The sequence below is a fragment of the Epinephelus moara genome, chromosome 1, assembly GCF_006386435.1.
Source record: "Epinephelus moara isolate mb chromosome 1, YSFRI_EMoa_1.0, whole genome shotgun sequence".
Taxonomy (NCBI): domain Eukaryota; kingdom Metazoa; phylum Chordata; class Actinopteri; order Perciformes; family Serranidae; genus Epinephelus; species Epinephelus moara.
In genome coordinates this window covers 40,440,003-40,466,276 of record NC_065506.1, presented here as the reverse complement: position 1 = coordinate 40,466,276, position 26,274 = coordinate 40,440,003, and the positions used below count along the sequence as shown (strand labels likewise).

General features: G+C 42.4%; 1 protein-coding gene across 4 annotated transcripts in view; it reads right to left on the bottom strand.

The window, feature by feature from the left end:
* Positions 1 to 1,425: 1,425 nt before the first annotated feature.
* The window catches only part of mpped2a (metallophosphoesterase domain containing 2a), an 86,032-nt gene continuing 61,183 nt past the window's right edge, over positions 1,426 to 26,274 (bottom strand). For all 4 annotated transcript variants that reach the window (XM_050043517.1, XM_050043525.1, XM_050043508.1 and 1 more), the window contains 3 exons: positions 6,737 to 6,852; positions 5,029 to 5,142; positions 1,426 to 3,563 (listed from right to left, as the gene is read on the bottom strand). In XM_050043517.1, coding sequence (XP_049899474.1) covers positions 3,445 to 3,563; positions 5,029 to 5,142; positions 6,737 to 6,852 — 349 coding nt within the window. In that variant the 3' untranslated portion in view covers positions 1,426 to 3,444. The remainder of the gene's footprint in view (positions 3,564 to 5,028; positions 5,143 to 6,736; positions 6,853 to 26,274) is intronic.

The following is a 26,274-nucleotide window of genomic DNA, read 5'->3' as shown; positions in this document are numbered from 1 at the left end:
GCCTGCAGCTGTGTCAACTGCTTGGTCCAAACATGAGCAACAACAATATTTACATAGCGCGCATGTATACAAATTTAATAATGTCATAAGAGCAATATGTAAATGTAGTGGTTAGAAGTCAAATTAATATTTTTTTATTATTATATTAGCAGTGATCAGACAACAGAAACTACCAAACAAGCCAATGAGAAAACCTGTAATGCAGGTTTGGCTGTTAGCAATCACCAAGGTGCACAGTTCCTTAATTTTGCATCTTATCTACTACATCTTAACTACATGACAATATATCAGCCAGATTTATGATAAATCTTGTCACATGACAAACAATGTTTCCTAGACGTGTGGACTGCAATCATGTGACTTGGAATCGAGTCATGGATGGGATGACTAAATCTAAAAATACTTGTAACTTGATACTGACTTAAATGCCAATAATTTTGACATCATTTTGACTCTAGACTTTTAACCTGAGCCCAAGCATGAAAAAATATGTTGTCTGTTTGAACCAATGTCACAGTATCCTATTACAATGTGCGAGCAGGAGGGAAAGGTGTGTTTGGACTAATGACTCTGTAGCAGTCTACAAAAAGGAGGAAGGCAAAATGCCCAACATGCAGAAACGTCAAAGCACACCTGAACATTGTGCTTTTAAATGTTGTAAACTGTAAAACTAATGGAAACACATTTTAAAAAAACATTTATTATTTCTGGAGGTTATGGTTTAAAAAAATTAAACATGGAATTAGATTTGGTGGAGGACAAAAATGACTTGAACGTCATCGCAAAGACATAAAATTTACCAACAATTTCTTTACTGGTAAATTGCACTCCTTCCTTGATTTATGTTGGCCTCAAGGGTCGGCCCAGTCGGCAGAAGAAACAGTACAAAACACAATTTTGATTTGTTGTTTTGAAATACTGTTGTGTTTTGCACCATACAGGCAATATGACATTATTAACAAATTCATCATCTTTTAAGATTTTTAAAATGCTCCATTTTCTGTTGTTAAGTATGAACTAGATTGAGGATCCGAAACTCATTCATTTTCCGTAACCACTTATTCTGTTGAGGGTCGCGGAGGGGCTGGAGCCTATTCCAGTTAACGTTAGGGTACACCCTGGACAGGTCACCAGACTATCACAGGGCTGACACATAGAGACAGACAACCATTCACACTCACATTCACACCTACGGACAATTTAGAGTCACCAGTTAACCTGCATGTCTTTGGACTGTGGGAGAAAGCTGGAGTACCCACGCTTACATGGGGAGAACATGCAAACTCTGCACAGAAGGGCTGCTCCACCCTGGGGTTCGAACCAAGAACCCTCTTGCTGTGAGGTGACAGTGCTAACCACTGCACCACCATGCCGCCGATCTGAAACATCTGGTCACATCTTAAAAAATAAACACCAAGACAGAGCTTGATAAGTAAAAATCTTGCAATTTTATTTGCATATAAAGGCAGCTAAATATATCACAATGAACTGAAAGAGAGAACTAACATTTCCATGAAGAGGGATACAATCAGAGAAAGAGCGAGAGAGGAACAGAGCACAGAAAGAGCATTTACAGCGGCAAAGTTGAGACAACTATTGGCAACATTTTTTTTTGTGCTAGCAAGATTGCATTTACACACAGTGCAAAATTAGAAAAAAGAAAGCAATAAAACACAAATACTATCAGATTTACACTTTAAAGGACAACTTTACCAGGTTTAGGCAGGCGCGTTGTTGGGAACAACCAGCACCTGTTAGATTGTGACTCTGACAAATTTTCCTCTCTCATCCAAAAATGAATGTCTACCCTACCGGGAGAGTCGATACAAAAAACATGAAAGAAAGAGCGTCTGATGGGAGCATTAAAGAAACAGGTCAATTATACAGGTGCATACAGAAAAAAATGCACCAGATTTTCTTTTTTCTTTTTTTTGTCAAACACAACTTTTAGTACAGATGTTTTACAACATGAATATATAATATATATATTTATATATTTTATACATACATTTTCCAAATTAGATCAGAAATCCATAACGGGATGTTACAAAGTTAATTTTTCGGGCTGTAATTTGATAGCTTTCTGTCCCTGCGTTAGTCAGGTGTTGTTCTGCGGGGTAATAAATAAGGACTTTTCTCTGAGCTCGCAGAGAGTGGGGCTCTAGCTGAGAACATTAAAGCTAGTTTAAGGCAGCGTCCCTGTCAGCCAATAAGAAAAGACGAACTGACGAGAAAAAAAAAGAAAAAAAAAGACCTAAACACAAAATATCAGATGATACAACATAAAACAATGGCATCCATTGTCCGGCCAATGCAAACCAAACACAAAGAAATTGTACAAATTCACAAAGCATCATTTATCTTACAGATCTGACCAATATTTATCAAGAGCAAGATTGTTTAACCACAAAATCCCTCTGACAAAAGGAGAATACCGGCGTCACTCATAGCTCAGTTTAACATGCCACCCAAATTCATCTCACATTGCATAATTAGTTTGACTAACACTTGTTTTTTCTTTCTTTAAATAAAAACTTTCCAAATGATCAAGGACATGCAAATGTAAGAGTACTAAAGTACAAAAAGCTGAAGAGGACTCAAGGGCTGTCGATCAGCTGCTTGCAGTCTTTACATGATGACAGTGAACACATCACAGTACGTACAACTGAAGTCCACATGTCCAGAGGGTGGACATTTGGATTGAGCCTGATGTTTTCTTGTGATGGTGAAATTATATTTTTTGTGACCATGAAAAAAAAAATTCAAGAGATATTTTAGGAATGTAAAAAAAATACAAAGTATTTTCCTGCAACCCAAAAACACACTGATTTGTGATCTCAAGAAAACAAGCTTGTTATGTTGAAAATAACTCCAACTGCGTCATCAGACATCATCAACTTAAATCATCAAGGCAACGGATTTTTAAAGGATTATTTTCTGGATGAAGTTTCCATTTCTTTCCGTGGCCACAGGCGATTAACAGGAAGCAGAGCACTGAGAAGCGTTGATATAAAAATGCTGAACTCTGTAGGATGAAATCAGGACAAAAGACAAAGTTTCTTCATGGATTACCTCGCAATGTGGCAGTTGTTTTTTCAGACAGACGAGATTGGAAAAACACTCTTCTCCTTCTGGAGGAAAACAAACCCTGATATCTGCAACTACGCTGACTGTGTTGAAAACAAAAACCTCAGAGGGAAACCAGCACTGTTGGCACGATTAGAAGAAAAAAACAGAAAACACCGGTATTCTCCTTTAACCCTCCCCGACAAACTCCCCACCCCGCCCCACGTCTCCAAATCTTCTCGATCTCAACAACAGCTTGGAGAAGACCAAAAGTTTGCAAAGAAACACTTAGAATTTTTTTTTTTTTAAACTTGACATATTTATAGAAAAAAAGTAGTTTATCGAGCCCGTGACCATCCCCACCCCCGTCCTCTGGTCTCAGGAGCTGGAGGGGTTGGGCAGGTCGAACACGATGGGGGGGTTGGTAGGCTGGAAGCTGACGGTGCAGGTCGACGCGTTGATGAACGTCGTGAAGCCGTCTGTCATGATCCCGTAGCCTGAGGAGGGAAACAGGTGTCAGCAACAGGCAACATTCAGTCACCCCCAAATTTTTACAATCAGGGAGGAAGTTTCTGATGAACTGTTCCCAAAAATCTCAAATTTGTGTGCTTTATATACCCATTTTTTCCACAGGTTCAGCAATTTGTTCTCTTGTCTTCATTTATCACATTTATTCCACTTTTTTGTCTGGGCAATAACTGCTTGAATAGCTTTGATTTAATACAGGGTTTTGGCTACTTGACAAGATGTCATGTTATCTTTGATTTCCCTTAAAAGAGTTTTACGGGATGTGAGTTTGCTTCGATGTAATGACTTAGTGCAAAGTGCAGATTATCAACAATCATTCTATTAATGTTAAAGGCATAATTCGGATTTTTTGAAGTGGGGTTGTGTGGAATACTTAACCATACTCAGTGTATTACATTCAGTAGATGTCAGTCGGCACACCGGACTGTTTGGAGAAGCAGGCAGTGCGTGTGCCAACACGGAAGCTAAGCAATGTACTGCTGTGGACAGGAGGCAGCAACAAAACACTTCTAAAAAGAACCACCTAAAAATATATATATATCAATAACAGTTTAAATGTACCCTAGATTGAGAATTTTTTCACCGCATTACCTTTCTGTCAGATAGCCTGTTCTGGAAAGTCGTTAACTGCTGTGGTTTCCCATCTACTGTATGCTCTTGTCAAAGCCACCAGACTCCATTAACAAAACCAGTAAAATCATATAATCATATAATAAACACAAACAACCTAACTGACAGGGGCAGTGGTGTAAAATCACTGTTTTTCTCAACGGAGTCTGGTTTTGAAGAGAGTGATGTAATGGCTTCAGTTCCCCATCAGAAAACTGTCTGACGGTAAGGTAAACCGGTAAAAATATTCTAAATATAACGTATGCTTAAACTGATATTGAAATTCTTTTAGGTGGAACTTTTTAAAAGCAACTACAATATGTCTTGTTGCTACCCTCTGTCCACGGCAGTGCATTGCTTTGCTTCTGTGTCAAACTTCAGCCTGCTTCTCCAAAATGGATGCGTGCTGACCGCCATCTTCTTTATGTAATACACTGATAGATAAGTATCCCATACAACCCCACTTCAAAATAATCCAAACTATTGCTTTAAGTAACTAAGTAGTTGTAGGATTAGGGGAAAGGAAAATGTTTACTGAGTGCATGAATTTGTAATTTGCTGAAGGGACTAATTTAAGGTAGGTGACGATTTCTTTTAAGGAATAAAACAAAACGTATTTTTACTCTCCAGCAGACTGTACGCTGGTCCTTTGTTGATATAGAGTTGGACAACACAGTGTCCATCATGACTGACGGGGCTAATCACTGAACCAAAGCAAAAAGCTTAAGTAAGAGAGAGAGAGAGATCTGAGGTGATTCCTCTGTATGTCAGGTTAAAGCTCAGACCCTCCCGACCTCTGACCTTAATTAATCTTATTCTCAGTACCTTCGTGAATGCCTCCAAAGGCATGAAGTTTGGGTCGCACCCTCTTCTGCACCGTGTTGAGCAGCTCCACACAGCCGACCCGCTGCAGCTCCTTGGGGACCCAGTCTCGGAAACCTACGCAAACAGACGCGTTAAAATTCTCAGTTCACTGCACAGTCCTGGTGTAGTTGACCAGTCGTCAGCAATGGATGTACAGAAATGTAACACATGACCTAACCCATAACCTTGAACGTTTCCTGCAATGAGTCATGTAGGTGAGCTACAAGAAAGTGACAGGGTAATGCAGGTCCTGAATCACCCTGAAGGGGTTCATGACACAATAATGAGCAGCTCACTGAACATTATCTCGCTTATTAAAAGGCCACTTACAAAGGAAATCAATAATTTGATGCAAAATATTGATTTAAAGATGATCTTGCATCCATGACAACAGTCTGTAATTCAAAGCACTCGTCTGCTATTAAGTGATAACAGACAGTTGAATATCTCAACTGACCAGAATCAGATCCACATATTCAACAAAGCCGTGTACTGATACAGTTTAGTACACAGACCGTTAGCTACCTTTTAAGTTTTAGAGACACTGATTCCAATTGAATCTGATTGTTATGAAATTCTGGTTCTGACTCCTGTGGCATAATTTGACTTAATGACGGTTTTAATACTAATTTACTGTACCTTCTGTACTTTTATCACTGTCTTTTATTGTGAATGCTTCCTACAGTCATTCTACAGTCAAATGTTAAAGTAGGTTGTGATTCTTTTGTGAAAAAGGTGCAAATAAGGGATGGATATTCTCTCATGTCTTGCTATGCACAACCTGAAAGAACACAGTTTCCGGCTGCAGGAGATGCTTCGTCATATTGGACTTCATTTATTACAATATCACTGCTGACTTGTGTGAAGCTTGTCTAAACTGTTGATCTCTCACTGTGGTCAGATACAAGTACATCTTTTAACAAATCCCCCGTTCTTATATATTGGCAGCCTTTTCTAGTTCAGAACCACCTCTTGATACTCAGCTCTGTAAATAACTGAACACTGTTCATTCACTGCCTTTTCATCTGAATTTAACAGCAATCTAAACACATTCTGGCAGATGAAACCCGTTCTTCATATTTCTAGCGTGGTCGTGTAACCCAGATTTTTTTTCTTCCCATTTTGTGTTTTCCAGTTTTGGAGAGCCACCCTACATCTTCAATGCCTCCCTCCCCCCCAGCTCGGCTCTCCCCTCCCATGGTCTCTCTCCAATCGTTTGCAGCGTCTGTCACACTGGTGCAAAATCGAGTTTCCATGCAATCAAACGGCCACAGCGGCTGCCACAGCAGCAACAGCAGCAACCCTCCGTAGGCGAGAGGGAAGGAAATCACTCAATAAAGCCAGATGGAGAGCGCAAAGGAAAAAAACAAAAACAAAAAACAACCCAAACAACTAGAAGGAAAACTGAATCAGTCTGTAGTGGAGTAAAAAAAAAAAAAATCCAAACAATATGTATTTTCTTTTTCATAAAGTCAAACCCAAATATTGAATCAGACCGTGTTCAGGATTGGATTTAGATGAAACAGTTGTGACTATAGTGTACGTACAAACACATCTACACACACCGCCTGCTGTGGCGCCTCCAGTGGCTTCATACAGATTTTGAATAATGAGGCACAACCTCATTAGATATGGTGATGAGGGGCTGTGATTGGTTAATTGGACTCACCGAGCGGAGGTCCGTGGGTCATCAGGATGTCGATGCCTTCAGGGACGAGGTTCCATTTATCCAGCAGAGACTGACCCCGAGGCAGGTTGAACCCCCAGCCGTTAAACCACGGAGTCCTGCAGAGACAGAGGGAGAGAGAGCACATTAACATTGCTCAGGAGACCAACTCCACCATGATTATAGCATAAAGCTAAATTGATATTTGGAAGAAAAAATATATTACTGGATTTATGCACCTTTACTTCAGCAGGCTGTTTCTTAGTAGCAGCAAGAGAGCCTTGTTTTAATGCTTCTTATCTCGCTCCTGTGTCCTTATTTACTCAAGTCTCTACATAAACAGTTTTACAACTTTCTCCAGAATCTGTTTTTAAAGGGACAGTTCACCCCGAAATCAAAAACATATATTTTTCCTCTTAGCTGTAGTGCTGTTTATCAGTCTAGACTGAGTGTTGGAGATATCGGCTGTAGAGATGTCTGCGTTCTCTCCAATATGTAAGGAACTAGGTGGCACTCAAAGCACGCATAAAAATATATGTTAAAAACTCAACAGCAATGTTTCTTGCCAGAAATCATGACCCGGTTACTCAAGATAATCCACAAACCTTCAGCACTACCCTGAAAAAGACCATGCCGGTTGAAACGCGTTGGCATCCCTTACAATAAAGGATTTTTATTCCTATCACCATCAGAGTGCCTCAGTCTGCCTCTTTGTGGCTTACTTGACATCTTCTTTTTTGAACGCCTTTCTCTCTGTTGATTCATTTTGTCATCCTGTACTGAAGAGCACCTGATTTTTAATATATTTTTTTCAAACTGGTCCGACCCAAAGTGCAGCACTCCACCTCTCTCTCATCTTCAATCCACAGACCTTGCTGTGAGCAGTTTCATGTAGGAACTATTTTCTGTCTACCAAACTAAATATGTAAAATATGTAACACTTGCTGCTGCTTCACTGTAAAAGGTTTCGAGAGAATAGAACTGCTTGTGGTTCTTATTGTGAAGCAGCTGCAGGAAGTCTTAGGAGATGTACACATGATGCGTTTTTCGCAAACTAAAATCTCGTTTTAAATGTAGAAGCGCGGCGGGCCTGCTCAAAAGCCAGAGCAATGCTGTACGCATTCCTGAGCGCCTATTTGATGAACAACGTTTAACAACATTTGACTTTTAGAAAGCAGCAGTGCTCACCGCATGCCATGTGACGAGAAACAACCAGACAGATATCTTTCCCATCGTCCGTAAATATCAGTGTGTGGCAAATATGGAGAAATAGTTAATTATTTTAGTGCGGGGCTATCCAGACTTTTACATCTGATCCACGACAATATTTTTGGCCTACAAACTTATAAACAGCACCTGGAAGAAGATCAGCTCTGCACTCAGGATTTCAGGTAAACTGGCTATGATACCGTGCTTGTTAAAGTTGCTTAGCGACCTTAGACGCAGCCTGCCCCTGCGCTCTTGAGAGTGGGCACTCAGGGCAAGACCTCATCTTTTCCAGGAGGTAAAAGACAAAGCATGTGTACGGCCCCTTAAGTCAGCAGTAATGCAAATAAATCACAGTCAAAAACAATCACAACATACAAATACTGTATTTCTACAGTTGATTGTGCTGCAAACAGGGTAACGTGGTAAAATAATGACACATAATGTAGTCTACTAGAGTAGGAATGTTTTAAATTGGGCAAAACAATATCTGAAAGCACAAATCTTGTGGTTTTTTACACATGGAACCCAGCGTAATGACGATGCAGGATGCATGGAAAAAAAGGATGCTCAATTCCAGTATATTGCTGTATACTTGCAGAGTGCCCACAGTAGTGGAATGCATGAAATGTTTAAACCTGAAACAAACACCTGCGACTGGTCAGAGTGTTTGCCCATGATAGAGTGTTTGATGTTTGAGTGCGAGAGCTTCAAATTTAAAGAGCCACATCAAGATTAATTAATCTAAGAAGCCCAAACTATACGACTGACTGCGCAGGCCTTCTAGAAAATAAAAAAAGTGAATTTCTAAACAGCAGGGAGCCACATCATGTGTCAACCCCCATCCCCTCTGCTACACAGCCTGCAGATTGATTGACAGCAGCCGGGCCACCTCCGGCAGCCTGGATGGGAGTCTGCGGCTCCGGGGTGACAGGCAGCATCTCAGCCTTCCCCAGCAGACACAAAGAAAGCCTCGATCTGGCTGAGTGGGAATGAGGGATGGATGGATGGGTGGGTGGATGGATGCAGGGGGGGTGAAAACAGATGAAGAAATAAAGCGAACCGTGCGGAGGTTAGATATAGGAGCGGGGGCGGGGAAACCGAGGGGAGAAAAAGAAATCGAGTAGAGGCTGGTTGATAAATTGAGCCTTCATTTATCACAATAGTTGTAATGGCAGAAGAAGGCTGACAACAGAGGAAAGGAAGATAGATTATCACCACATAATACCTCAGTATATAAGCTGACCTACTGCAACAAGCCCAGAAAAAATCTTTTAATTTTTATCTGAGTGTTGCAGCACACAGTCGCTGATGAAAAGATGATTTTCTGTTACACCAGGTTACTTTGGGACAGACCACAGACTTTGGAGCAGCTTCCAGTCACTTAGCGATGGTGCTGCGGATGGTATCTGACCGAAGGGAAATCAGTGCTCCACAAACATCAATAGGCTTTGTTACAGTGAGGGATGGACGCTCTGGCTCTAATCAATACTTACTGTTCCACGGGAGGGCCGAGTGGGGCTAACCAGAGCTGAGCAGACTCAAGATGTGTAAAACATGAGATCTCAATCCCTCCTGGTTCGTTCTAAAACACAACCAAGCTCCTCGAGTATCTCTGCTCAAAATAAGACACCAAAAAAATCCCATCAATTCAGCGTGTCGAGAGAAAAGAGCATTATAATGCAGTCTAAGCACCGGCTCAGCCAGTTTGGGGTCTGGTGCTTGAGCAGTATTGAGTGTTTGTGCGGGGCGGCGGCAGCGGCAGACCTGAAGCTCGCTCTTTGATTTGCTCGCTCAGTCGTTGCCTCGTTCTCTCGCTCGGTGGAGAGCTGAGAAATGAGGTTAAAAATGAAATGTGAGGAGCGCACAGGGGAGTGAAGGCCACAGACTGAACTGATTAATTAGAACTAATCACACAAATCGGAGTTAATGGAAGTCTAATGGATTACTGGGAAGACTCGCCACTTCATGGATGGAAATAGCGCTGCTGCTGCTGTTGCTGCTGCTGTTGCTGCTGCTGCTGCGGAGAAACTTAGAAAGCAGTGAATCAGAGCCGAGCTGGCCTGGTCGGCCGGCTGCACACAGAAAGCACGGGCAGGATATTTGTCTGGCTCTAGTTTTGACTAATAGCAACAAGGCCAAACTTTGAAAAATGGCCGAACACATTTATTTTCCCCCGATTCAGAAAAATAAATCGTGGTCGCAGGCAGCAAAAAATAAATAAATAGCTGGAGCGTTGATTTTGTTCCATGTTTCACATGTTTTCTCCCGCATAAACACATTCATCTGGGAGATGAAACATAACCCCGGACATGAGCCGAGGATCCTGAGCCAACCAAAAGGTCCTGACTGAATGCAGAGCGAGGCGCTGCAGCTCGACGCCACAATGGCCCCATTGTCGGCTGTCTGCCTATGAAATATACCTTCCATGCAAGTGCATTTGTTAACCTCCGCCAAGATTAATGACATCCCGGTCACATAAAGGAGAGATTGTTTCCTGTGTGGCTGTGACACAGGTTTTATTATACTGTACTGCTCAGTGTGTGTGTGTGTGTGTGTAGTGGGTAGAGTGCACGTCCACCAGCATCTGAGTAGGATGTGAGTGTTGAACAGAATGTACGCTGCCAGTGTCTCAGTCTGTTCTCAGAGTGCGTATATACAGACCAGCATGTGTGTGAGTGTGCGTACATGCGTGTGTGTGTGTGTTGTGATCAGACTACATTTGGAGCCCAGTCTTGCCTTGACACTCGCCACCTGGAGTGCGTCGCCGTGGCAACAAAGGAGAAGCGTCTGGAGGCAGGCACAGTGGGAAGTAAAACACCATCACAGAAATAGAAGCAGAAGTGAGAGAAAAAGAAAAAGGCTGAAGGAGGTGAGGATCAGAGAGAAGGATAAAAAGAGGAGGAGGAGGAGGAGTAAACAACAAGGGAAGACGTGGAAAGATGTCGTCACGTGTTTGCGGTGCGTTTGTGCTCACGCCAGCGGAAGGAGGTGTTTAAGTTGAGGAAGAACAACATCAAAGCTCTGAGAAAACTCTGTAATTTGTAAGAAACTATAAAAAAATAAACCTTCTTTGACTCAAACAGCGGCACAAAAACAAAACACTGGATAAAAAAAAGGACGAAAAGACCGTAACCATGGTAACAGGGACGTTTAACAATCACCCCTCCAACCCCCCTCTGGGAATCAAACAGTGGAAAAAGGTTCAAAAACTGCAGCCCTGGCCGGCAGCGGAGGTGAAGCAGACAGAAGCCATTTAGCCCTCGTGTGCAGAACGTCAATATTCAATTAGGCCGGTGGACATCATTAGGACGGCGGCGCAGCGTCTCTCTGGGCGTGACACCGCTCTTAACCCCTCTGCTCCCCCGAACTGCTCTCTCTGGTTCCCTAGACGGGCTATGATACCCCCCCAAGACACCACACACACACAGACACACAAACTGAATGCTTCATTCATCTCATTACGCCTTTTAATCCGACTCCTCCCTCACTTAATGGATCATTTTAACAATTTTCTTACACCTCACTGATTCGGCTGTTTGAAGGCGAAAGGTTCTCTGACGTTTTTGTGTCACTGACCCCGAAATCATCTCAGAACCTCGGAGGGCAGGGCGATAATTTGATGTATTTTTATCATCTTCTAGTGGAAGTGTATAATTGTCAAATCTCAGATCTTAACACACTGAAGACCCTGCAGACTGATGCATGTTTTTAACAATCATTTTAAAGACCACATAATTCATAGATTACATAAAAACAATTGAGAGCTTCACAAGACAGTCATGACTATCATTTGCCAATTTACAGTTGATTCTAATAATGTGGTCATGCCATATCGCTATATGCTCACGTTTACATCAGTGATTCCAAGCAAACTGTAATTTACAGCAAAATAAGCTGTTAAAGTTTTGGTTTTACATGTGAAAGAGTTGAACGTCAATTTGATTATTTTATGTTTGATTGTGCCGACCCTTACCACCACATTGTAGGGCTGCAACTAATAATGTTGTTCCTTGTTAATTAATCTGTTGATTATTTTCTCTATTAATTGATCAGTTGTTTGGCCTATAAAATGACAGAAAAAAAATAAAAAAAATTGAGAAGTGTTTCCCAAAGCCAATGTCCTCAAATGTCTTGTTTTGTCCACAACCAAACGATATTGTGTTCACTGTCATGGAGGAGTAAAGAAACCAGAAAATATTAAAAAAAAAAAAGACGCTAAAATCAGAGAATTCTGACTTTTTTTTCTTTAATAAAAACCGACTGATTATCAAATGAGTTGGTGATCAATTTATTAACTGACAACTAGCTGACTAGCTGATTGAGCGCTGCAGCTCTACCACAATGTGAGCTATATTGGTATCAGAACATTCTTATCAATATTAACTTCAGCCATATGACAACATAATAATTGCTGGTCCATATTTGATCAGATTTCTTGCCATTTTGAAGCTGATTGTTTCCACTCAACACCTCTACACAGGTCTTTATAATCTTCCATATATCAAAGCAGTATGTGGGTACATCTGTGCTGCATTTTGCTGAACATGGTCTTGTCTTATACCTGGCATTTACATGACCCCCATTTGCTAAATTAATATGTTTGTGTTGCTTCTTTGGCATTCATGAACTGTGTGACTTGGTTTGATCTACTCTTTGGACCTATTCTGAATTAAATAATACAGTAAAGATCTTGAACCACTGATCGTTTTGCTCAATCCTTCTCTTTCTCCTCCCTCTAACCTGTTTATTCACCGGCTGTCCCTACAAATGCTTTTTTGTCCTCTTCCTGTTTAACACACTCAGGTCAGCCTCTTTTTTACCCTGTTCCTGAACTACACAAACACGAACACAGGTACCTTCATTTACCCTGTGCAGAGCAGACTGTTTACCAAACATGGTGCAGACTCTCTCAGCCACCTCTGGTTGTGCCTCATTCAACATACACCTGAGACCCAGCAGTACAGACCTCACAACAAACACTCAGGCGGGAAAGATGAGGCCAATACTGTCTGTCTGTCTGTCTACACCTGTAAGAGCCTGACTGTATTTATTTCTTAAGGCCAAAAACTGAATGAGGATTTCCCCCTCAGACTCTGCAACAAGCTTTAAAATCTGTCCAACAAAGGTCTTAAAATGCCTGATTGCATCCTCTACAGGCTGCACTGTTAAACATTTAAAAGTCTGCACAATAGACATGGGAATTGATAAGATTTTACTGCTACCAATGCAATGATGATTCTGCTTATCAGTCTGATTAAAAAAAACAAAAAAACAAATTTCATGTTGATTCCTGATCAGTTTTCAGGTTGCAGATTTTCCAGTGTCAACACAACTGTTTTATTATCTCCCAGTCTGAACACAGTGTAGAAGCAGAGCATAAAAAACACATGAATGTGACGTACAAAAGCTATGCCAGTGTTAAATAAAAAGAAGAAACAGGAAAAAGCTCAAAAACTCAACCCTTAACAAGTGAAAAAGGCCGACTCCTCACAGCACTGTGCATGTGTTTTGGTTGTGTTGAGAGCAGAGATAAGATCGAAACATGTCTTAGGTAAAGTATGATCCTCCACCTAAAAGCTGCAGAACAGCTGCACCCTGGGATACCAGCCTGGCGCCAAACACACGACAGGACGAACAAGCTGCACGGTGACCAGCCCAGAGATAACAGGAAAGAGAGAGAGGGGGAGTTAAGAGAGAATGTGTGTGCAGGTCCAGCGATCCATCGTGTCTGACCTCTGAGTCAGAGCGGCCCCAGGGTCAGTGGGGGGAGGGGTCTAATTGATCAACCTGTCAGAACCAATGAGGAGGGCCATGTTAATGGGACTTTTATAAGCCTCGCGGGACGCACCACCTGACACTCAGAGCTGTATGAGTATGTGCAAAGCAGAGTGCATGCCCTGTGTGTGTGTGTACATGTGTGTGTGTGTGTAATCCCAGAGCCCAGGTAGCCTTATTAAAAGGAGCCAAGTGGAGACTCTGGCTGGGTTTTGACAAATGGCCTCTCAACACCAAGGCCACCTTTGCAAACTTTGGGGACGAGGTAGAAGGCGAAGTCACAAGGGTGAAGGGGCCGTGTATGTTAGAGAGTGTGTGTGTATGTATGTATGTGTGTTTGTGTGCTCGGCTTCGCCCCAGCACTAATAACCTGTGCCTAGTGACTGATGGAGTGTGGAATGGATTAATCTCGCTGCAGTCATGCTGCCAAACGCAGAGGCGCTAAGGGTTAGCCACCAGACTTAGCCCGCTTAGGAAAGGCTACAACCATGGGGACGGGTTGTTTCACTCTCACACATATACACACATACACATACACACACTCTCTCCCTCCCCAGGGTTCGTCTCCACGCTGAGATGCAGCCAGCTGCAGTTTGACCTGCAGGCCGCTAATGTAAAACAACCGCTGCATCAGCCAGTAGACGCTTCGCAGCAAACACAGCTGCTCTCGACGACCCGGCAGCTTCCAGCAATCCGTTACATGCAGGTCTGAGTGCATGTGAAGACGGAGAGACACGGTGAGTCGAAGAAAGAGAAAAAAAAAGGAAGAGAAAAGGGCAAGTGCCCAACATTGTAGCAGGAAATCAAATGAGAGCAGAAATGGTCAGAGTGTATCCCCTGCCATCATTACATCTAAGAGACTTCCTCCCTAACAACCCCCCTTCCTTCAACACACGCACACATGCACGCACGCACAGACACACAGACACACACACACACTCTGTCTCTCTGTGCAGCCGGAGATACACTGGATTAGCACAGACATCAAAGCCATCAAAGACTACAGTAACTGTGCCTGTCTGGAAGTGTGACTCAGTGACTCAGTGTGCATGCATCTCATCTGTCCCGAGTCCTGTCATGGGGTGAGGGCAATCAATACTGACAAAGTGTGAAATTTTTTTAAAACACAATAAATTGTCTGTGTGTCTGTAGCATAGTGAGCATACTGTGGCACCAAGTGGAGAAAACTATTTACATGTAACCACAGCAAAATCTTAACAGACCACAGTGTGAACAAGGTTAACTGATTTTTTAAATTATTTTTTTTGCACATTTACCCCCTCATTACCACCGGACATATTATTAGACACCCATGGGCAAAATGCCTCTGCATCTGACAGGTTAAGGTTGCTTTACAGGACTCCGGACTGCCAACATTTAATTACACTTTGTAATCATTTCTGTAAACCAGATTTACCAAAATAATTATCTGAAATATGCAAAAACCCCTAAACCTCTAGAAGCACCAATCCTGTAGTCTGGCATAGGCCAGTTACAACTGTTAGTCTAATATGAGGAAGACTTGATATGATGACTGATTACTTGCAGAGCCTTTACGCTTTACGCAAAATACATGATGATGTCATTTTGGCTGGCACACCCATGCACCGGCAACACTCCAGTGCAGTGGTTCCTGACTGGTGGGTTGCGGTCCAAAAGTGGGTCGGGGGTCCATTCTGAATGGACCGCAAGTGACTCGCGAATGTGTCAAGTTTGTAAAAAAACAAACCGCTGCTCTAGTGAACATAAACTAAGCTTGCATCGGATTTTTTAAATACAACCAAGATGGCTGCAGCTGATGTGGAACCTTCTGTTAAAGTACTATTTTCAAATTCTGATGGCAAAAATTCCAGGTTCCAGACTAACTTGCACTTGCAAATTGGTCTGGCGTTTTCAGGCAACCATTCCTGGTTGTGCTCTGACAAATCCGACCCTGAGCTGATTGGCCTGAAAGCATCACACAGACTGCAGTAAGTATCATCATGTTTGTTAAATTTCTACCTCCCGAAAATAAACAAATAGAAGAATACAATTCATATAGAAACAAGGTGTCATGCAAGTCATTTAAACTAAAATTGGTGCCTTGGGACAGCTTTGGTTCTGAATAAAAACCACTTCTAAACAAATGAAGTTTGTCACCAAATTAGCAAAAACCACAGGTGGTGGAGACGAGCTCACGATACCTGAAGTACTGTGTGTTTCTTTTCCTGGTATATCCCTTGTCATTGTTTTAAGGCTTGACAGTCAGTTATAGAACCCACCAGACCCTGACTGATAACATCCACTGATGTTTATCACAAATATACTAGTGTTTGTTGCAGTTACGCTGGTACAAAGCTGCCTGTGGATGTACCAGATGGGGTTTGATGTTATAAGAACACTGATGTGTCTACATGTGAACATGGACTCAAAACACTTTGAAATATGGATATATACTGACAGGAAGCTGGGCAGGTCTGAAGAAACTGGAGATCTGAGGAATAAAAAGAGGGGTCCTATTCAGAGAACCTGTATGGGGGCTGGGGCCGAGACCCATTCAACCTGCTCTGAGACACAGGGACAAGGGTCCCATTACCCTCCACCAGCCCCGACCTCCATGAACTTGATCCTGGAGAACAATGTAAGAGGGGGGAGGGGGGAGTGAAGCAAGGCAGGGGGAGGATAATATCTCTGGGAAATAAGTGAGCTTTCCTCAGTGACAATAACTGACAGGCAAGGTTTCATTTCCCAGCTCTGCTCCCAAGATCGGGGCGGAAACCCTTGTTTTTTTTCTTCTTTGGATTTCAAACAGGACAAGGTGATCCGAAAATCGAAAGAACGCACTCGGTTACACAGGTGCGTCTTCCAGGCCATTTCAAAGCTACAACCTCTTACTGCTTTTCTTCCTCAACACAAAGACTACAGCTCCGGGTCTGCAAGTTAATTGAAAAAAAAAATAAATAAATAAAATTGAAAAAGCTGTTTGAACATCTCAAACTTTCATTTATGACACACAATACTGAGAGCAGAAAAGAGATGAAAGAAAATTATTAAAAAAGGACCACTGTGTGTTTTGGCCTCTGCCAGTCTTTGTGCCAATTCAGGCCAAATGCTGAAGGTCTGTTACTTTTCAGACACAAACAGGAATTTAACAGAGAGACAAAAAAGAAAACCCAGAACAAATCGAGAAGCTTTGACATAAATTAGCCGGTGGGGTTGACATTAGAGTTGGGGCATTCAGACTTCCCTTCTTTCTTACTTTAACAAAAAGCCAGACGTGTCCAAAATCATTTACCATTCAAAACACAGTCCATTATTTCACTCTCGCACACTGCATTCTTGTGCAGGAAATGCTTTATCATGTTAGCCTTCACATTTCACTGCTGGAACATTGTCAGACTCACCATAAACATAAACAAAAAAACAAAATCAATGCAGCAGAAACCAGACGTATCCCCTTTTTTATTCCACACAGTCATCTCCTTTGTCAAAATGTCAAAACCTGGCGCCAATATTACCCATAATACAACTCCACCACTAACAAGTCAATGTAGCCTGCAGCAGAGATGAACAACAGACTACAGAGGTCTGGTAAGCTCACTTTTCTCACAGGTCACACCCCCAGAATATTTTCATTTTAAAACTTGTAGTTTTCAGACCCAATCAACGCTGACTCAAATGACATCACATGGGCAGTTGTATCACTGCTGTCTTTTAATAAGCAGCAGTTTTAAGCCCCTATGTTCAGGCTACCATACATGTGCCTTATTGCATGCACAGCTGCTGTCATCTTTTTCTTCTTCTTGCAATGTTTTAAAATGCTTATTTACAAGCTGTTATAGTGGTTTCACAGAATAGTCAACTATCAAAATCACTAGTCAGCACTGTGCTTAGTTGTCAACTAATCTTTGATCTGTGGTTTCAGATGCAGGTGGGTGTGCTGTGGATAGACAAGGCATGAGAAACCTCTGCTGGTCTTCAGGAGCAGCAGCATTTGTTAGTAAACTCTACTGCACATTTACTTGATATCTTCACAGCTAAACTTTAACTCCTCACTGTTCGCTTACTGTTGTCTGCTTTCACGCCATTTGCTGTCACTCTCATTTGCGCTACTACACACTCCTTATGCACACACAGACTCTACATACTGGCTCTGCTCTTCTCCAAATGACCTACACTACTCTTACATCTGTAAAACCAGTCTTGCTACTCCTAAAGAAAGCAGTCATGTTGTTACTGCAGTCAAACACTACTGCTCAGACAATCCTGCTGTTGGGTTTAGTCCAATCACATTAGGGCTCATGTGTAAACAGCCTCTTCCAACTATTCCTATTCCAACTACTGCAGGTGGGTCCCACCTTTCAGACATTTGTGACGAGAACTGATAATTGCAACTGGGTGAAAAAATGAATCTCTCGCAATTAATCGACTAGTAGACTACTTTTGGGAGTAATCGAAGACCATTAAAATGCAGCAGTCGTCAGTACTCTACGATGTTATAGGGAGTGCTCAATGGAAAGTGCACAGGAAGGCACACATGTGCTTTCAGGTATTTGTGGTTGGACTTCTTTTGGATTGGTTGTTGCAGCCTGTGGCTTTGGTATGAACATATTTGATGTCTGGTGAAGGTCTGAAGAAATGTGTGAAGGGATTCAAACTCAAATTTGACATAAATATGAATGCGCAGTCAAGAGGAGTGAGGATCAGGTAGAAAGGATTACTACACCATATACAGAAGACTCCATGTGTCCCACAATGCAGTCACAAAAGTAGTGAACAAATAAAGTCACTAATGGGGCCACCATCATGCTATCAGAGTTGACAGGAGGAGGAACCGACACAAGAATGAACACAGTAACTTTATGTTAAAGATGAAAAATTACAAATACTTTACACCTTTAAAATGGCACTCAGCATTGGTGCGACTTATGTTCTACTAGCTACTAAAATAGTCTTATTATGTAAATATTTTCTGACATAAGGGTGCCCTGGCTTTGTTTCTCTTCACAGCTTTAACACTAGTTGGCTTTTCTTGTTGAAGTCACATAAAGAGGGAACTAACATCATTAATAAAGCACTCTGCAAGCTGTTAAAATGACACCGCTGCTTTAATTATATTGGTTTTTCTCGGTGTGGAATTACTCTCCTCCTGAGGATTAGGTGAAAGAAAGCAGCAGGTTCTCACAGATTCCTGTCAAAAGGCTGGGAGCGGACCGTGCCTTGTCCTGACATGACAGGCCAACCAGTCTTTGCTGGAGGGGTCGAAGGTCAAGGGGGGAGGATGAGGAGAGGGTGTTAAAGGCAACAGGAAGGGCCGCGGGGTCAAGCCAGTGCAGATACATGGCACTCTATTTGCGGTTATTGTCTCGACCTTACAACGAGTGGATGCTAGCCGGGGCACGGAGACACAGTGGCAACAATAGGCACAGGAAAGCACACAAACTGGCATTGTTAGTCTCATGAGTTTGTATACAAAGAGCCGGAACACAGACAAAACAAAACACACAAAGCTGAATGGGGAGGCAGCCTGTACAAAGGAGAGACGCACCCATAAAATATAAACCTAAAAATACTGTTAATTGGAGATGCTATTCTTTTAGGGGACAAAAGATGTTTACGAAATATCCAGCAGCACAGTAAACCTGGCTGCTGCCTAGTGCTGGTGATCAATAAGTCGATAGACAAACAATTAATCCACAACAATTTTGATATTGTTTAAATCATGTATAAAGCTAAAATGCTCCGACGACTTGAGCTTCATAAAATGTGAGGATTTGTTGCTTTTCTTCTTCTTCAGGGAAATTGTGATGGCAATTTTATAGATAAGGTGATTAATCTAGAATATAATCAAGAGGTTAATTGATGGAAACGTAAGATTGGGTGCTCACAGCCAACGACTGTAGACAAAGATGAAACATGTCTTCACTTCCAAAAATGAAGCCAAAATATCCCGGACATGGCCGCTGCCATCTTGCGCTGGTGATGTCATTTGGAGCCAGAGTCTGTGCAGTTGTGATCTCAACAGTGTCAAGTTGTCGCACATTCACCCATCCGACCCAATTGCAAGCAGCACCACTGATTATGACCACACTAACTGGCACACACATCTATCAACATGATGTCACACCCCCTTTTTATTAGATCAAATAACTAATCAAAACCAAAATTATCAAAAATATGAACACTTGAACATACATCGGCGTGATAAGAACCACCTTAAATGACAGAAACCCTTTTTGGGAAAATTTATTTGACGTGTATTTTGATGTTTTAGTTTGACCCATGTCCCATCTGCTTACATGGAGGAGGTGGCATTTGCAACCTATACTGCAGCGAGCCACCAGGGAGCGACCAAGCTGTCATGCTGTCCATCTTCATGCACAGTCTCTGATCGCAGCCCTTCAGCTGTCCAACACATCCACTTCAGCATAAATCTGGCATATTCCTTTAAATACAATTCCTAAATATGACTGACTTTTGTTTCTATTGTCTGTTGTTTGCCTGACAGCGATCACAGAACGGAGGTCACAGTTTGCCCACCGTTTTTTATTTACGATACCACATCCCCGCAGGCACCTGGGTGTTCCTACCACCCACATCGGGTGTCTAAAGTCAGCGAGTGCAGATAAGCAGAGTCTTGTCCTTGCCACTGAAGCTGTGCAGAGGTCAGCAGGAAGGAAGGGAAGTGCTGCGGGGACGACGTGAATGCTATCACCGCTGAGCAGAAACCAGTAGGTAGGCTGCCCTTCTGTTTATGGAGCTGTCGTTACCGCCGTGATTGATGGCTCGCCGCAGACAATCCACATCTCCCTCACGGGCCTCATAGTGTGGTGGGAGACCAAGTGGGAGAAGCAGAAGTGTGTGAGAATGTGTTTTTGTGAGTGGGAGAAAAAAACAATTTGGAAAAACAGTTCCAGCTGTTGTGAATGTTAAGTTCACTTTTGGAGGAGATCTGCTATGTCCTCCCATCTCATGATCAGTTTAATTATAAATTCATTAAATATTAACTCACATTACATCATTACCTCTTTGTCACTGGATACGTTTCAAGTCAGGTGAACTTTAATTGACTACTTATCACTAGAGGCAACAAAATCCGCAGTTCAGTGTAGACCTCGGCTTGAGGATCATTCTTCATTTTCAGCAAAGCAGGGAAAAAACAAACAAAAAAACAAAAAGAAATGCAGTGGCGCCCGACTAGAGAGTGAGTGCCACACATTCATCTCAATGAACCAACTCCTGGTATCTGCAAAACAATAGTGGATGGAAAGGCGCTTAGATTTGCATTTTCTTTTGCAGATTTTCAAAAAACCTGGTTAAAATTTGCTCTACATTTGGAAACCCAAATTCTGTCATGCTGAAACAGAAATGGCCTCCCTAAACTGTTGACACAAAGTTGCACGCTAATGTCTAAAATATAATTATATGCTGCTGGATGGCCAAAACCATGATGAATAGTCCCAGTACAGAAATGTTTAAGGGCAGCACATTGTGTAGCCATCTGCAGTGAGAATACAATAGTAAAACCCTCACACACAGTGATATGTGTGGACTGCTTTTAGAGGATAACCCAATTGCAAAAAGTAACACCTTGAACAGTCTGATTTATTCTCATCTTTTTCCATTTCACTCCTCCTTAAATCATTAATGTTTTCCTCCTTCTAAAACTTGCAAGAAAATTCTGTGGAGCTTGCACCTATTTTCTTTCTATCAAAAACCTTTCAGCACTTAGCATCTCTGCTGTCGTATTCAAACTTGTTGTCATTGATGGTATGACTTATTCATCTGAGCTTCAGCTGCGGCAGCACTTAGGTTGGTGACCTTTCACACCAAACTCTGCGGAGAATAATGGCCAGGACAGTACGGTACACTCTGAGCTGAAATCCATGTTTAGGTAGAGAAAAAAAGTCACCATGGTAAAAGGTGCAGCTAATGCAGGGCTGCCAAACCTCAGGCCACAGGAGCTGGGGACACAGGGCTTCCTCTGCTTTTCAAATATTTATCCCCCCATAGCGCGAGACACAGCATGGGACGGAAAACAAGATGGAGTCCTGCTGAGTCCAGGATCTGCCAGTGTACACACATACACACCAGGACAAGCACAGCAAAGAAAAAACAAACAGATGGGAAGATTCAGATGTCAGAGACATACACGTGCCCGCCCTTTGTAACCAAGACCAAAGTGTTGATAATGATGGAAACCCACTGCTGCGTGCCTGCTGAAACAGCAGCATGGAGTTTTTAGCATCTTCTCTGTTGACTGAGCAGGTAGCCTGAGGTCGGGTTCAGGGGGAGAGCAGGGGACCGTCTGCTGACAGATCGCCTTTACTCCCTGGCTGGTTGCTGAGCCATCTTGGGCACCCTTCCAGGGGATTGTGATTGCATTTTATAGCCTTGAGCAGCCTCCTCATGTCATATATCCCTCCTCATGTCGCAGACATCTGGTTAGCTCTGGGCTCTTCTAGTCTCCCCTGTGCTCCCTGCTGTGCTGGATCGTTTGATTAAGCCTGCATTGTTCGTAATCATACTCAGAGCTCCTTCCTCCCCCCATACCTGCAAACCTGCTCCCTAACTGCCTCAGAGTCCCATGACGACTGCATTTTGAGTCTTTGCTTCTTTAATTTGACACATTATTAGTTCAAAAAGGAAGTTTGGGTGAGACATGAGGCAACTCAAAACAGCCACAAGGAACTACTGTGGTGTGTTCAGAAAAGGAAATAGCCTGATTCCAGACCATAGACCCCGCCCACTCAACTGAGTAGGCTTGCATTACTGGTCTGGCATACTTCAATGAATTTGCGATTTATCTCGTCCAAATGATGGACGGACCAATGAACGCCGGCGATTAGCCAATCAGCGCCACGCTGATGTCAAGCTGTACGCCGGTGGGTAACTGGTGAGGATAGCAACAATGGCGACCGCTACAGATCCTACAGACCACATTAACGATGCTATCGAGGTATTTCGCCACTACTCGCGTTAATGGAGGACCAAATTAAGGAAGCTGCTAAACTGGATTTAACGGCGATGCAGCTGGGCGTGCACGACGACGGAGACATTTTAAACGGGCAATGCTCGCTTGTTTTCGGCACCCCCGAGGCATGGATACTAATGACGTCAGATTCTGGGTGAGTCGTTGATCTCTACTGATTGGTTAGGGAAAAAATCAAATTCCCTCCCCCTTGTAAATCGCCTTCAATGGAAGCCATGTCAGACTGAAGGTTCTGGGAGCTTCAGTCTGACACTCAGGCTAAAAAGGAAAGGTTTTCAGGGGTGAGTACAGTTTGTGACAAGGGTTTTTCATGTATATGGTTTAGTTTAAATTATTATGAATACATTATATCATTTAGGTAAAGGGAATCTTGGAACCCATTGGCTCGGTCTGATGATGAAATAGCATCAGGGGGCAACAAACCAATATTTTAGGGGTTCCTGTGTAGCCTGCGGATATCCAGATAACAAGATATCTGGGCCAAGACTTCCTCTTCCAAAGTCTTGAATAAAAACAAATAAAAAACTAGATAGTTGAATGTCTTACGGCAAATGTGTTCCACCTTTTTTCCTCTCCATGTGGACTGTTAACCTGCAGGAGACCAAAGCTATCTTATATGTGATTGGTCAATACTACTCGGACTACAAACGAGAACCAGAGTGCTTTCCTGATACCGAAATCTGCCAACAGATTCTGCATTCATATAGAGATGAAGGTAAAGGTAATGAATTAACCATTCTTGAGCTGTTTTCCATCTCCCTGCACGCCTCATTTGCCATTTATTTTCTTATTATTTCTTCCCATTTGTTGGATTACAACTTGCATAAATACATTATGTTTGCCTGCTGGTAGAATCACTATTCTTTTACTATTCATCATGCACAAATTGATGACATGTCACCAAACAACGTAGGATGAACTCGTGTTATTCATTCGTACTCGCTTGCCTGTTAAATTCTGAGCAGCATGGAACCTATTTATTACCACTTGCTCACCTGCCCCATCACTAAGCTATTCATTATCAAGGTGACTAACCTGCACAGCCATTAGCTGCGATGCTATTCATTTCTTGTTAGTTAGTGCAGGTATGCTGTTAACGGGCAACGTGCCATTAATTCTGCACGTACAAAGGAAAACGTGACCCCGTTTCAGAGAGCTGCGGTGAGCCGGTGCACTGCCAACACACGGCCGCCGTGTGTTTAACGGGCCTCATAGGGGAAAGAGACTTACAGTGTGTTTACACAGTGGCATCTCTGAGCTGGTATTAATAATAGAGCCACTTAGCATTCAGAGGCACTGGTCTCAGCCACGCTGTTTGTTTCACAGGTCATTAAATTTATGCCGCAGCCCTAATGTTCATTACAGCAGCAAACTGGCCAGGGGTCTGTAACACTCGCTCACTGTCTTTAATCCCCCGCTGTATTCCTAACACCGGCTTTCTTTTCATCCCCCGCTCATTCTCCCTCTCTCACATCTCAGTCCATTTGCTTCACAACAATCTTTTCCTGGTTTAATTAAAAGAATTGCGCCAGTGTTTCCAGGTTCCTTGTGTTTTTTTTCCTTCCCTGTTCAGACTAAATTATTCAACCACCTCACACAGGCAAAAGGTATAATCTCAAACGAATGTCTGGACAAATATTCTGGTGTGGAAGAAGTGTTCTACACCCATCTAAAGCGCATTTCTACCACTTGTGAATGCTGTGGCTGCTGCACAAAGCTGCTGCTGTGAGGCCAGTTTTGCCAGTTTCACCTTCGTAGGCGATGCTGGCAAGAGGAAGCTGATCCCTGCTCAGGCTTAACGGCTGGTAATTCCACTTCCACTGTGAACAACCCAAAGTCACCGTGCTGCAAGCTAACAGAGGCTGGAGGTCAAAATGATAGACAAAAGGCACACACAATGTGAAAACTCATTAAGGGGTTTTACAAGGATTTTGCAGAAACGACGAGACTGACAAACAGCAGGGGTTTATAAAAGCTAAATGGGAAACATGAAGAAGAGGTTTTCATCATTATTTACTTAAAAATCATTAACCCTCTCTATCTTGTACATCTTTACTCTACTCTTAATTTGAGCAAAAACACGAGCATACAGCCATCATTTTCTTTAACGTCCTCAGTTTTTCTTTTTAACATCCTGAATTTTTGTCAATTGCATGTGAAGCACTTTGAAACGCATTGATTTTGTCTGAAAGGTGCATTATAACCAAAGTTTGATTGACTGATAAAGCGAAAGCAGCAAAACACAGCAGGGGTGAGAGCAGATTCAATGTGCAAACCAGGTGGGGGGGCACGTTTAACAAGCACACACACTGTAAAGCAACACTGCGTGAATTCACGTTGCAGCCACAAACAGCAGCCTGGTCCCACAGGCTCCAACCGCCCACCAATCCCTTCATTATTCCTTAATGCGACTGATTATTCTCTTTAGAAAAAACAAAAAACAAAAAACACTGCCACACAGTCCTGCAGGAGAAAACACAAACACTTTAAGGAGCGAGCAAACACTCTGTTTAATCTAATTAATCCTCTTGGAAATGTAGCGCACTTTGAAGGCTGACTGTAGAGCCGCTGGAGGAAACCAACAGCAGCTGAACCGCAGAGGAAAACAGAAATGATTCCTTACAGGACAAAGTTTTGTGGGTCAGATACTGACTGTTCGAGCTGACAGTGCTCTCCACTGCTTACACCCACAGGACCTACATTCCCAAACTAACATCATATCAAGAATCCAAGAATGAAATAGATGCAGATTAAAGCTTAGGCTCACATCTGAAGAACACAAAAATCTGTTAATTAAGAAAACACACAGCAGACTACAACACCTTCTTACGGGTTTGCATATTCAAAACCCTTTCTGAAAAAATATTCGAACATTCATTTGTCACAAAACAAAAATATGAAAGCACTGTATTACCTAATGCAAGACAGTCAACCTTCAATTAATTATATGTGTCTATACTGCGATTGTACATGTTTCTCGGCTGTGTGTGCCATATGGCCGAGACAACCTTTGGCAAGAACTCAAAAAAACGTCACCTGAACCTCATATCCCAGTGTTTCCCACAGAATTGGAATCTATGTGTGGTATTAGCTGACGACAGGGGGCGGCAGTTTGTTGAGTTTGACTCTTAGGGTGGAGAATTGATCGATCAGAGCTGATCAGATCAATGGATTAGAGATGGAGCTGCTGCAGAGGTGAGTTGCAGCAGTTACACAGTTTAGACCTAGCGCTGGACCGCGGAGTGTGCAGTTTCATCTAAAGTAGGTTGGAAAAGCAATAGACAAGACTAAAATCAGAGTTATAGGAAACAGAGCATACAAAAGCATACATCGCTCTGTGTTCTGAGAGTGTGGTGCTCTGAATAACCAAACGGTATATATATTACAACAAATTAATGGACCAGCTTCAAAAATAGAAAATCAAAATGTGGCGAAGATATTGAAGCGCACTGCCACAAAAAAAAAAAAAAAAAAAAAAAACAAGTGTGGGAAACCCTGTGTCTCTCATATGCAGAAGTAAGTGCATTAAATGCAACATTACTATAAAGACATGGTCTACCCTAGGGCTGCCCACTGAAAGTTGAAG